Source organism: Chlorocebus sabaeus, chromosome 21, assembly GCF_047675955.1.
Source record: "Chlorocebus sabaeus isolate Y175 chromosome 21, mChlSab1.0.hap1, whole genome shotgun sequence".
NCBI classification, from domain to species: domain Eukaryota; kingdom Metazoa; phylum Chordata; class Mammalia; order Primates; family Cercopithecidae; genus Chlorocebus; species Chlorocebus sabaeus.
The window spans coordinates 70057108-70071626 of record NC_132924.1 but is presented as its reverse complement, the minus strand read 5'-3'; the positions used below and the strand labels follow the sequence as shown (position 1 = coordinate 70071626).

The window sequence follows — 14519 nt, the reverse complement described above, 5'->3', positions numbered from 1 at the left end:
TTTATAAAACTTAATTGAAATAAAATGACAAATTTGACTATATTAAAACTTCAAATTTTACAAAAAATAAAGAGACAGAAACTAAAAGTATAAGCCATATACGGGGAAAAGCTATTTATATCCTACATATTTGACAAATGATTATGTTCAAAATATATAAAGATGCCCTAAAATGATTAAAAATTCACAAACAATCCAATCAAAGAATAGGCAAAAAGATGAGTCAAATCTCAGACGAGAAAAATCCACAAGCTAACAAGATTAATAAAATATTATCATACTGAGCACTACTGAAGGAAAAGTAAATGAAAGCAACAATGGGAAACCATTGCACACCAGATTTGAAAAAAGGAAATGTAAAGAAAGAGGAACAAGTATGTATAGAGATGAGGACACTAATTTGACCCTGACAAACGTAAAAAGAGTACGAAACACTTGGGAGAGAAATTTGGAAAAAAAATAAACTAGTAGAAGAAGCCACAGAACATTCTTCCACATTATTTGACAAGATTGATAGTCATTATAACCCAGAAATTTAAGTTGTACTGTAGAATAAACTCCTATACATGGTCGCAAGGAGACTACGTGAAAAACTAATTATAGCATTGTTTAAAGCAGTAAAAATAAAGCAAATCAAAACTATAATGTCCTAAATAACCAGAGAATGCTTAAATTAAACTGTAGTAGAGATATATAGTAACAGAATTCTACCCAGTAGTGAAAATAAATGAACTAGAGTTACATGTACGTTTTGATCAATCTCCAAAACTTCAGGTGACTTAAAAGCGGCAAAAAGACATGTGTGGCAAGATATTATTTAAATACAATTTTTCAAATAAGCAAAATGAATCTTATATAGTTGTGGATACATACATAACACAGTAAAGAAATGTAAGCAAAAGTATAACCCGAATTAATTCTGATATTTTATCCTGGGATTGTAACAGAGGTTTGTGAGTTTAGGGGTGACTACAGGAAGCTTTAACTAATTCATATGGGCCTATTTCTTTTTCCAATATGAAAGAAACATGGGAAAATTGTGAGACAATAAAACAGTATGATAGGTACATGGCTGTTTGCTATATTATTCTGTTATTATTATTATTTTTTGCACATTTGAACCTTTTTAATGAAAATTACAGCTCATCACCTAATTAAGTGTTAAATTGCATGCACTGGACCATGAGAAAGCTGAGACACTCCATCCCCCATCCACACTCCTGCCATCCTCCTCCATTCTTATTAGAATCAAAGAAGGAATCACAGATGTAAGGTGTTGTGCTGGGCATCTTAATAAGTGAAATGAGAAAAAAGTAGGAATAAGCTATGTGAGTCTTACATGGCAATTTTGCTGACTGGGGAAGAGGCTCAGCTTAAGGAAGGAACATCATGTCCAGCTTTAGGCATTTTAAACATCAAACCTTGACTTTCTGTGCCTACTGTGTAATGGAGAAATTCAACTACTGAGTTGTTTCAATGAAAATTTACAAGATTGAGAGCAAAACCCATTCACTATTAAGTGCAAACGAATCACAAACAGATGCGTCAGGCAGAAAACACTTGCACATAGTACTTATTTGAGTTGAGATCTTAACTTCTAATCTAAAACTCCTCTGTTTTGTGTCCTTACCCTTGCTCAACCACAGCATAAAGACAATTTTGGATCTTCTGGACTAAAGAAGAACTGGCAGAGAAAAATCTCCTTCTCATACTCAGTCACTGCACAGGAAGATGGTCCTGTAGTTCTAGATTAGAGGGTTTTTCTGTCAGTAATGACCCTGTTCTCCCATCCCAGAGATCTGAATTTAAATTCAAAGCAAAGTAACACCGAGGAAAAAAATAAACCTAAAATAAATGTATGTAAATACATGAGCAGTTAAGTTCAAGGTTGTGAGAACATGTGCACAAAAGTAACTTTGCATTCTGTATACCATTTTAAAAAGATAATTAAAAGGTTTAGAAATATTGATGCTGTCTTAAATGCTTAAATGTATATGATTAATTACAAATAGTAGTATATAAACCACACATATCATTTTATTTGCTTCACACAATCCTGTGAGGAGTGAGGTCTTAATAAGTATCCTACTTTTGAAAACAAAGTTTTTTTTTTTTTTTTTTTTTAATCACCTATTTCTTTATATATTGCTTGGATCTTTGCTACTGGCATTGTGTTGAACACTGAGCATGCAGGAAAAAAACTGACAAAGTCAAGGTACACAATAGATGTGTACACAAAGTGGTAAGGAACACAGTGCAGGGGCGCAATGTCGGTTCACTGCAACCTCCGCCTCCTGGGCTCAACGCAATGAGATTACAGGAGTGAGCCACTGTGACTGGCCTGAATCTGGTCTTTATCAGAGTAAAATCGAAGTTTCCATTTGTCATGAGATCTTGACAACTGTATTATAAATTTCCCAAATTTGGAGAGGGTTGGAACATTGATCTTAGATGAACATATGCAGATAGTGATTTTTAAAGAATAAGCATGCAATAAATGCAAAACTTCCTAAAATTGTAATCAGTAGATTTTACCTAGTAAAACAGTCAAGAGAAAATACAGTTATTTATAGAGGAAGCATCTACTTTTTAAAAGTCTATTAGGTAAGATGTTGGTTAGATTTAACTTAAATATAAAAAGGTTTATAATAATCTAGGGTAAAGATTTAAAATGAAAGTTGTAAATATTTATTCAAAGTTCATATATTCTAGTACATTTTTAGATGCTCAAACTAGTTCAACAAAAAATACCAATGACAAAGACGAAAATGAGAGACAACATTATATACCATTGAATACTCCAACATTGCTGAACATCTCACAGCCCCAACACTTGGTCAAAAAATTGTTAATATTGTATCCTAAATCAAATAGCAAGAAATAGCACTTCCGAAATTTAGATTTGTAAATTCCCCAGATCTTTTGTCTTCATCTTTTTTATAGAACAAAGACTAATTTACGCAACTAACACAAAGAATAATAGGTGGCAAAAGATTATTCTCTGTCCAGTATTTGTGTAGGAATGTTTACTAAATGTTACCGGGAGATAAATTTTAAGATTTTTGGGACATTCTAATCCTTCAAGTACTTGATTCTCTGAGTTCTTTCAGAAAATCATTGTAGATTGATCGAAAACTAAAAAATGGCTCAGGAAATTTTTAATAGTAAAGTTCGTGAACTGAAATTTTTTATTTTAGGACATGGCACACATACCATTAGGAGTGTTTTAAAACCAATAGCACTTGGCTTATGAGCATCAGAAAACCTATATGACTGCTCAATGTATTGTAAGTGAATATATAGAACAAAAGCTAGAGGGAATCTGAAAATACTCTTGTTTTCCCAAAGCCAACATAGTCAGAGTCTATGACACTGAGTGCTGTAAAAGTGTTAAAATGTTAGAATCTGATGTCATAAAATCCTGTTGTATGCTAGGTGGCCTGATTTGATCATTCCATAATATATATATGAATTGAAACATCACATTGTAACTCATAAATCTATACAGGTGGCCGGGCGCGGTGGCTCAAGCCTGTAATCCCAGCACGTTGGGAGGCCGAGACGGGCGAATCACGAGGTCAGGAGATCGAGACCATCCTGGCTAACACGGTGAAACTCCGTCTCTACTAAAAATACAAGAAAATTAGCCAGACAAGGTGGTGGGCGCCTGTAGTCCCAGCTACTCGGGAGGCTGAGGCAGGAGAATGGCGTGAACCCGGGGGGGCGGAGCTTGCAGTGAGCTGAGATCGCGCCACTGCACTCCAGCCTGGGGCACAGAGCAAGACTCCGTCTCAAAAAAAAAAAAAAAAAAAAAAAAAAACTATAGAGGTATTATTGTCAGTTAAAAATAAAAATAAAACTCTAAAAGCAAAAGCTATACCAAAATATTTTTAAAAGTCTGTGATAAGAGAAATGAACAAACTGAGGAAAAGCAGGAGACCTAGCTTTTCCGAACAACAGCTTTGTAGATTAGGGTAGAAAAGAGTATACTCTAAGAATTCTATTGCCAACCAAGTTGTCATTCATGTTTTCAATAAACTGGAAGATGATAGTGAATCTGTAAGGGCACAGTCTATATAATTCTATATTCAGAAATACAAAAAACAAAGATATATATGAAAGAGATGATCAATTTCTAAGTCTGCCTGCAAGTCATTAAACAGGGGGAAAAATCCAATTACATAAACACACCATCTATCTGTTTATTTACACAGGTATAATTTTTCCTTAGGAAAGAGTTAACTTTAAACTATGAAATGTTCAACACCTTTATTGCCTTTAACAAATACATTTAAAAAAATCAATAATGATGAATTTTTTTAATTGGAAAAAAACCTCCAGTGATATACAATTGGCATCATGATAATGCCTCACATAAGGCATAAAAATCCGGGTTGTATCTCAACCAATCTACTGCTTTGGAATTTTGGGATAATCTATAAGGGGTTGAGGATGAAGGATATAGTATAAAAATTAAACACAGAACTATAGACAAAAGCAAGTATAAAAAAAGCACACACACACACACCACACACACACACACACACGTACCAGTAAATGTAGTGGTCTAAACAAGGTGAATTTTTGTGTATACCCTTTTGGACTTGGAAACTTCTAGCTAGTTAATCTTTGGATACTAAAGGAATAAACTTTTATCATTGTCACCTGGTGGTGTAGAATACAGGTATAACCTTTATGAGGGGGGGAAAGATATGATGTACCATATGTTAACATTATTCTCCAAAATATTTAATGCTCAAAAACAGTATTTAAATATTGACAGTCAAGACAGTATCATGAATCTAATAGAAATATTAACAAGTAGTTTATTAAAGAGCTTTGTTGTAAGAGTAAATAAAGCTGGAAATTATAAATAACAAATTATGGGTTTGGATTATACAAGAACTGGACTTCAATCAGAGGATTTATACTCATAGAAAGGCCTAACTTAATACCTTGGCAAAATTTTGAGAGAATGAATAAATACCATCATTAATAAAAATAAAATCTTAAATCATATGCATACAGTTTTTAATGATTTCTCACTTAAACCAATTACATAAACTGCAAAAATACTAGTTCCGAAATAAAATAAGAAGACTTTAGTATCAGTCTTAGAGCTTGTAAAATCACAAATATAATTTTAGATTTACTTTCATTTTCTCTCTTGAGATAGTATCATATCTATTTTTAAAATTAAACTTATGAACTTAATAAAGGCCACCTAGACTACAAAGTGCAGAGAGCATCGCTTCATCATAGTATATCCTGTGTTGATACTGTCTTTAGAATCATGCTAATTTGTAGTATTTGTTGATTTTCATGGTGTTAATCCAAAAAAGTATATGATATTTGTAGATTATTCCAGTATTTTTGCCAAATGATATTAGACACAGTTGTTATTGCAAATTTTATTTTAAAATAAAAACAGCATGTTCAATTTTCTTCTAAGGTATACTAGGTAAAAGTGATCCTATTACTCTCATCCTTAAAAATGGGTCTCAATTTATGTATCCTTGTTAGACTGTAACACCAAAAATTATCATTGGACATAAAAGAGTTATAGTCATAGAAAATTCCTATGCGCCAAGTACTTTGCTTATAACTGTTATTTCTTTATTCATACAGTCTTTCCTTTCATTGAGCTATCTGGCAAGCTCTCCTAACTTCTCCTCTTTTATGAATGCCATTAGAATATTTTTAATAATGTGCATTTATTTATTTATTTATTTATTTATTTATTTATTTTTGAGACAAAGTCTCACTCTGTTGTCCAGGCTGGAGTATAGTGGTGTGATCTTGGCCCACTGCAACCTCCGCCTCCCACGTTCAAACCATTCTCGTGCCTCAGCCTCCCAAGTAGCTGGGACTACAGGCTCCCCGCCACCACGCCCGGGTAAGTTTTGCATTTTTTTTTTTTTTTTTTTTTTTGTAGAGACAGGGTTTCTCCATGTTGGCCAGACTAGTCTTGAACTGCTGGTCTCAAGCAATCCGCCCACCTCGGCCTCTCAAAGTGCTAGGATTACAGGTGTGAGCCACCATGCCCAGCCAACAATATGCTTTTAGTTATTTATTTGGTGATGTGCTGGTAAGCTGGCATTCTGAAAGTAAATAATTCAGCAAGCAAGCAAATATAAAGTTTTGAGTTATAGCATTTGCCTATTTCCACGTTGTAAATGCTGCCACTATAGCCAATTCAAGCTATCATCATGATGTTACTGAATTTGAAGTTGGGAAGAGATTTGTATAGAATGTCTTATTGATGTGGAGCAACCTGGCTCCAGCACAACACTGTGATGAATAAATACTGCTTCTAATTTGTGTTTATTCTAATAGTCTATCAAAATGTCCATGGACATTTTTTGGAAGGTTCCAATATATGTAATTTGAGAAAATCACAGTGAGTCAATTTTAACATGATTAAAGATTTTAAGCAACAGCAGACAAAATTTTATTAAACTATGAAATGACAGAAAAACTTTTTTCAAATAATATTATATATAGAGGGAAAATAAAAAGGTTGCATTTACTTTGTGACAATGTTCATTATAAAAAAAATCACCAAAATCTTGCAAACTATATTTATGTTAGAGAATCTGGAGAATGGAAATGACCATATTATCTGATTGACAATGAAAAATTTTCATTATGTATTTTGAGAATCTAGGTCCAATACTTTACTGAATGAAAATGATTAAGTACATATTTTATGGCCCATTATCTCCTATTCTAATGATCATTACTTTAAAACACTTTTGAGGTAATGAGGCATTTAGTATTTAAAAATAGACCACACCTAGGACAGGGGTTGGCAAATGTTTTCTGTACAGGGCCATGAGTAAGTATTTCAGATGCTGCAGACCATACATTCTCTGTCATGAATGCACTTCTGCTATTGTTTTGGTAAAGCACCCAGGCTCAATATGTAAATTAATGATCATGACTGTGTTCCAATAAAACAGTGTTTACAGAAGCAGGCAGCAGATGGATAAAGCCTGTGGGCCATCCATACTTGTTTACCCAACCTTAGCATGTACTGAATCATTTGATTTTTTTTTTGTAGCTCTAATTCCAATATATTTTTTCTTGGTGCTTATGAAACACTGTCATAGATAACTCAAGTGTTTTTTAATAAAATTGCCCCAGTCAGTAAAAAGTTTTGACCAGTGTTTCTTAAACAAGATACTTTTGTAGCTAACTGCCAAAAGGACAATGCAATTGAAAATAAAATGATTATATTTGTGGACATATCTTCTTTTACATTACTATACCAAAATTTCACAACTAACCATAAGGAGAGAAGTTTACCTACACAGAGAATTATGAGAACATTTGCATATTAAATTAAAACGCATTTAGTATGAATGCATTCATTTTATTTTACTGTAAAATTCCTTATTCTTACCTTCCATAAGTTTCCCTGTCTGTTCCGCACTTCCCCCAGGAAGAATCTTGGCAATGTAGGCTCCAATTTCTCCACTATGTCCAGGGATTTCTTTACCACCCACAATTCTAATTCCTAATCCATTACCTGTAGTAAACAATTAGCAAATTATTAGTACTAATTTAAGAAGGGACAATAGTTATCACAAGTTATAGAGATAACAAAAAGTAGGTCAGGTACCCAGAAGCTAAATATAACATGAATATTGGAACTGGACACCAAAACCAAAGTATGTCATTCTGATTTCAATAATATAAAATAGGATTTTCTGAGCTCTTGGTAGACTCTCCAATGATTGACCTGACATTAACAAGTAATTTTTTGAATTCAGCCATATTTGGTAATATACCCAGGACTTGCCAATTTTTGACTAGGTATTTTGTAAAAATTTTATGAGTGTTCCCAGAAATTCACTTATGAAATTAAGAAATATTTTACTTACAGAAGAGCAGTAATGACTATTCAAAATTGAGAAGACACAAATCAATCATACAAACAATTGTAATTTATAAAGTGAAAACATGCTCATAATTTATAAATTATTATTCATTTTTCAGCCTTAATCAACTAATATTATTTGTGTATTAACCTGACACTACAAGACACAATAAAATTATTCTTGACTGATGAACATCTTAGTAAAATGCTTCTTACTTTGCAGTACAGGTTCTTCTGGAATTAGCCACATGAAAAGACCAGGGTGAATAATTATTATGAGAAACCTAATTGAGGTAAATATAAGTGTAGATATTTTTAGTTTCTGTGTTTTTTTAAAATACGGCTAAAAATTAGCAAGTATATAGAGCACTAAACATACCTAAACATAGAAAAATACAGTGAATGTACTGTTCTGTAATCTTATGGGACATTGTTGCATATATGCTTCATCATTGACCAAAATGTTATGTGGTGCATGAGTATGCTTTAATGCATAGCAGTTATAAGATCATTATTTTGAAAGGCAAGAAACAAACACATATTAATCATGACAAATAATGGAATATTTGAATAGCTCTATTCTTTTTATTTTTTTGTAGAGACAAGGTCTCACTATGTTGTCCAAGCTGGCCTCAAACTCCTGAGCTGAAGCAATCCTCCTGCCTTGGCCTCTCACAGTGCTAGAATTACAGGCAGGAACTCTTTTCTTTTAAAGCAGTGGCTCTCAAATGGGGGTGACTTTTCCTCCCAGGTTATATTGGTCCATGTCTAGAAACATTTTTAGTTGTCAACATGGAACGATGCTACTGGCATTTAGTGGGTAGAGGCCAGGAATGCTGATAAACAACATACAATGCCCAGGATATCTTCCTAGGATTCTCTAAGCCAAAATGTCACTAGAGCCAAGGTTGAAAACCCCTGTTTTAATGAAAGCAATTCATGTTAATTATTTTAAATCTAATGTGACTATTGAGCAATCTTGATTTTTTAAGCTATAAAAATTAGAAAGATTGACATTGCTATAAAAATAAAACAAGAAAATCCTTTTGCAGAATTCCTTCTATAGAAATGAATGGGTTATAAATACGGGAACAGATCCTATATATAATACTAATACTTTAGTCACATGTTTTGGGGCTTTCCTTCTATTTGAATACCTTTAAAAACACTTTTTTCCCCCAGGAAGTCCATATCAGAACTTAGAATCCACAAATAGACTTAAGATTGCTATACCTTATAAAGGTATGGCTAAAAGTGTAGTTGCAGGCTGAGTGTGGTGGCTCATGCCTGTAATCCCAGCACTTTGGGAGGCTGAGGCAGGAGGATTGCTTGAGGCCAGGAGTTCAAGACCAGCCTTGCCAACATAGGAGACAAAAACAGAAAACAAACAAAAGAGTGTAGTTGTGGAACTTCAAAATCTATTCATCGGCATGAAGGACTTTAAAAATTTGGTTTTAGTTTCATTCTGCAAATGACAGTGTCTTGAAGGTGAAGTAGTTGGGTCCTTAGAGTCATTCGATTTCTAGTAGCTAAGCACATTCTAAAACCCTGTTGTAAAGGATCAGTGATGAGAAACTGTAATTAGAACCATCTCAATAAAGTAGCACAGACACAATAATTATTTAATTTTATAATGTAGTCTCACAATAGTGAATTCAAATACTCAAAAATGCTTTTGAAGTATACTTCACAAGCCTCATGTCTTTGGTAAATAGAATAATACAGTCAAAATGATCCTGTGAGAAATGAGACTATATACATAGAAACAATTTCAGTCATATAGTTAATTTTCAACAATTACTGTTCCTCTTGTTGACATTGCTATATTGTTTTTTGTTTTGAGACAAAATCTCACTCTGTTGCCCTTGCTGGAGTACAATGGTGTGATCATAGCTCACTGCAGCCTCAAACTCATGGGCTCAGGGATTCTCCCACCTTAGCCTCCCGAGTAGATGGGACTACTAAGTGCCACCATGCCCACCTAAGTTTTTTATTTTTAGCAGACACCAAATCTGGCTATATTGCTCAGACTGCTTTCAACCTCCTAGACTCAAGTGACCCTTTTACTTCAGCCTTCCAAAAGTTCTGGGATTACAGGTATGAGCCAATGTGCCCACCTGCTATTTTTTCTCATGTAGACAATTAAGTTGCATAGGAAGATTTAAAAATTTTTGTAGAATAGAACATTAGAAAATAAATGGACCCAGGAAAAATAATATTTGTTTGTTTGTTTTATAGTAGCTGCTTCTACCCTAATTTGAATGTCATGAAAAGAAATTAAATTTATGTAATTTTAAGGAATTAAATCTGGATATTTTGATTTCATATTTCTATAGTTGCACTGTAATGTTTTTTATTTCAAATATAGATAAAATGAATAAAAATATTTCTATAAAAATGTAACACCACTCCTCAAATCTAGAAAGCAGAATACCAATGGAATTTTTTGTAAACTCAAGAAGCAACATTAATTTTGAACTGAAATTCTTAGAAGTAAATGATCCTTGACAAGTGATGTGTATAGTATCATTTTTCAACTTTTGACAAATTTTTATAAACATAATGTCATCTCTCTGCTTTTGTTTCATCTCAAAAAATTGATGAAATGCTACTTCAGATGCCATGAAAATGGTCTTGTTCTTGTGTTCACAGTACGACAGCATACAGAGACATGTAAACCAATAGTTACTCCAGATAACATAAGTGCTTTACTAAAAAAAAAAGTCATAAGTTGTGGTGATTTCATGATATATAAGCATATCTGTGGTTAAGAAAGTCTTATAGAGGAGTTTAAAATTTAGAAAACCTTCAAAGGTTGGGATATTTATAGAAAAGAGAAATTCAATGATAAAAGTAGCAAAACCATTAAGAAAAAGCATTACCTCTACTAGCCTTAGAATTACAATTTAAGTCTCTACGTACATTATAAGTATTTGATAAATACGCTACTTTGGAGTCATTTTAAAAATAAACTATGCACAAAACAAACATGAGCATACTAAGGGAAAATCTTTACATTTGCATTTAAATTTACAGATTAAATCCAATTTTATGTGTTTATTAATCTGTTACAATGAAAGCTCCAGTATTTTAAAGTATCACAAAGAATGTTTTCATGTTCAACATTAAAATATATATTAAAATATTATGAGGTTATAATTAGAACACTGCATTTGGATAAAATTAAAATACTTGTTTAATTTCAATACTCTCATATCCTATACTTAAGCATCAAGGGAAAGCAAAATTTGTATTAATGAACATACTGTTTCTTATGAATAGTTTAAATCAACTGTGTTGATTTTTTATAATAAAGCTATCCTAGAATAAAAATATATTGCTTAGTTCAGTTATGTCATTAGTTGGGCTAAAGAAGAAGACAGATTATACATATAATAATGCCTATAAAGTTCCAAGAATAATAGAAAAGTCCCCAAAGGATAGTTCATTAAATTTATTTTTATGTAGTTTACACATTACTTACACTCTTGAGTAAGGTTGTGAGAATTTAATTTTATATTATTTCACTTACTTATCTCTGTGTTGTAAATTATACATAAAAGTATTTAAGAAAGTAAACCAAATTATATTAAAAATTCATAATGATTTCCCTTTTTGTCCTATGAAATGCAACAGTTTGTTCATTAATTCTCAAACATGAAGACCTAAAGAATTTTCATTATTTATTTAATTATTGGTCAGTATTTAAAAAACGTTCCTATAAACACAACAATGTACATAAATCACCTTAATAACAATCCATACCTTACAGTTTTTAGCAACATCAAAATGGAAACAGCACATTCATGCCAAGTTTAATCCAACTCTAATCCTGAGTATTCCAATAATAAATTCACTTATGCCCATTAGCTTTTTCTTATCCAGCCAATTGCTCCAGGCATGAAAACTGCTGTTCAGCATCCCTTTGTTTGTAGTTTTATTTTATTTTTTTATTTTATTTTGAGATGGAGTCTTGCTCTGTCCCCCAGGCTGGAGTGCAGTGTGCAGTCTTGGCCCACTGCAACATCTGCCTCTAGGCTCAAGCGATTCTCCTGCCTCAGCCTTCCTAAGTAGCTGGGATTACAGGTTCCTGCCACCAGGCTCAGCTAATTTTGTGTATTTTTGGTAGAGAGGGGGTGTTGCCATGTTGGTCAAGCTGGTCTCAAACTCCTGACCTCAGGTGATGCCTGCTTTAGCCTCCCAAACTTCTCGGATTACAGGCATGAGTCACTGCGACTGGCCTGTTTCCAGTTTTAAATGTATATCCTTTATGTACATGAAAAATTTGAAGGAACAATTCATCTTACATTTCCATGAACTTGCATTCACACCTCTTTTCTAATGTAATCTAAATAATATTAATATTAAAATGTTATGTACAGTTCAAAGACTGTACAAAAGCCTTTCCATATTCACAGTATAGTGCACGAGATGAGTCCAACATGGCCTGCCATACGACTGAAATGACCATTGGCATGGGAAATAAGGAAGACAAGTTAAAAAATACACAAAAATGACACTGGTATTCTGGCTCTGTAGAACACACTTTTCTTTCTTTTTTTTTTTTTAAATTTATTTATTATTATTAAACTTCAAGTTGTTATTGCAGCACTATTCACAATAGCAAAGACTTGGAATCAACCCAAATGTCCATCAGTGACAGATTGGATTAAGAAAATGTGGCACATATACACCATAGAACACACTTTTCAAATGACAGATGATGTATGCTGTTAAAGTAATTTTACTCAAAGCACATAGGATTTTCTCCTCCTTATAGACTTGGAATAATTCCTACCAAGAAAATTTGTCAGGACTGCCACATTCACAAATGCATTCTTCATTCATGTAATGACATAAAGATTTTCTTTTTTCTTCATTTTAGCTTATATAAGACAATTGCAAAATTAGAAGCATAAAGACTACATCTGAAGAGTTTGCCAGATTCTTCTATAAAAGGCAATGAAAAGGAAATTTATTTCATTTAGCAGTACTTAGGGTCCAAAACAAAATGATTGTTTGGTATGAGGCTAGACGTCACAAAACTGGAAAAAAGGGTCACTTTATAGGTTTGGCCTTGATACTAAATTGATGGCAGGCCAGGACGTGGGGTGAGGTCATTCACTTTGTGTGTTAAAGAAAATTGTTTTTTTGAGAGACACTTAAGAAACTCTACAATGATGATGGAAATAAAATGGTGTAAACTTATGTTAGTGTAAAGCTATGACGCGCTTGACAAAATAAATGTCAGTTTTCCTTATATAAAATGTAAGTAGGAAGAAAAATACTATTCTGATTCAAAATTAAATATAGAGTCTTTTGTTGGATTTCTTGACTTAATATGGGATTGTGGCAGAAATACTCTATCATGATTTCCAATGAGCCACTTCCTGGTATAATCCCTTCCCTTTGAGTGAAGACAGAACTTGTGACATGCTTCTAATCAATAAGATCTGGCAAAGGTGATGGATAGCCACTACCATAATTATTTTATATTGAATTCCATCTTAAGAGGCTAGAGTAAGAGATTTCCTCCTGGCCTTCAAGAAGTAAGCTGTCACATGTTAGTGGACCTCATAGCAATAAATTGAGAGAGACCACTTGGGGTCAGTGGCCCCTGACTGACAGCAACAGTATGGGGAATTCAGTTCCACATCTACAGGAAACTGAATCCTACCAACAACCACATGAGTTTGGAAGAGGTCTCCCAAGCTCCAGAAAGGGATACAGCACAACTAACATAGATTATAGTTCATAAGTTCATGATCAGGGAACCCACTGAAGCCATGCCTGGATTATTGACCCATGAAAATGATAAGATAGTGAATATGTGTTGTTTTAACTCATTAAATTTGTTATGCAGTGATAGAAAACTAATACAAGGATAAAAATCATACTCAGAAATTTGTTGTATACACAACATATGTATACATTATTTTGGTAGCAAAATGTGCAAGACATTTGTGTTTATAGTAGTTACAACAATGATCGAGTAGTGATAGAGGGTAGGAAAGAAGGGAAATAGGCTGGGTAAGATAGTATATGCATATTGTATTCTATTCTTAGAAAATGCCTTTAAAATTACATTATCTCATTGGATTTTAAAATAAAAGAGCAAACGGAAAAAAAAAAAAGCCCTGTATTTTGCATGTGAGGAAATGAAGCTTTGAGAGGTTCAAAACTCCAGGCTACACAGCTAATATGAGGGAAATCCAGAGTGAAGCACATATTCTTTCTCCAAACAAGTGACGTGGCAGTGAGTCTCCTGTTTGGTTTATGCCAGTTCACTTGGTTTAGAATAAGAAGGCATAGGTTTGACAGTAGCACACTCCAGTCCCTCCTTTCTCCATTCAGTTTTAGAGAAGAGTGATGGGAGAATTTGCAACCAAATAATAAAAGAGAAAGTACCAAGATATGAAAAAAGGTGTTGGAAGCCAGCATTTCTCAGTCAAGACTAAGCAGAGGAAATGCTTTTGGCTTAGGCAGCCCACAAGTTATACTACATGGTTTGATCTGCAGTAGCTGCAACTAATTAGTTAGGAAACATTATATTTGTTTTGTCAGTATAATTTCCATTTTTCTATTACTGCATATACTTTTATGTATGTTTATATCTATCTTTTTCCAACATTATAAA

General features: G+C 33.2%; 1 protein-coding gene across 5 annotated transcripts in view; it reads right to left on the bottom strand.

Moving 5' to 3' along the window:
- Positions 1 to 14519, bottom strand: part of PCLO (piccolo presynaptic cytomatrix protein) — a 408305-nt gene that overhangs the window by 120284 nt on the left and 273502 nt on the right. For all 5 annotated transcript variants that reach the window (XM_007982336.3, XM_073009167.1, XM_073009170.1 and 2 more), the window contains exon 10: positions 7406 to 7531. In XM_007982336.3, coding sequence (XP_007980527.3) covers positions 7406 to 7531 — 126 coding nt within the window. The remainder of the gene's footprint in view (positions 1 to 7405; positions 7532 to 14519) is intronic.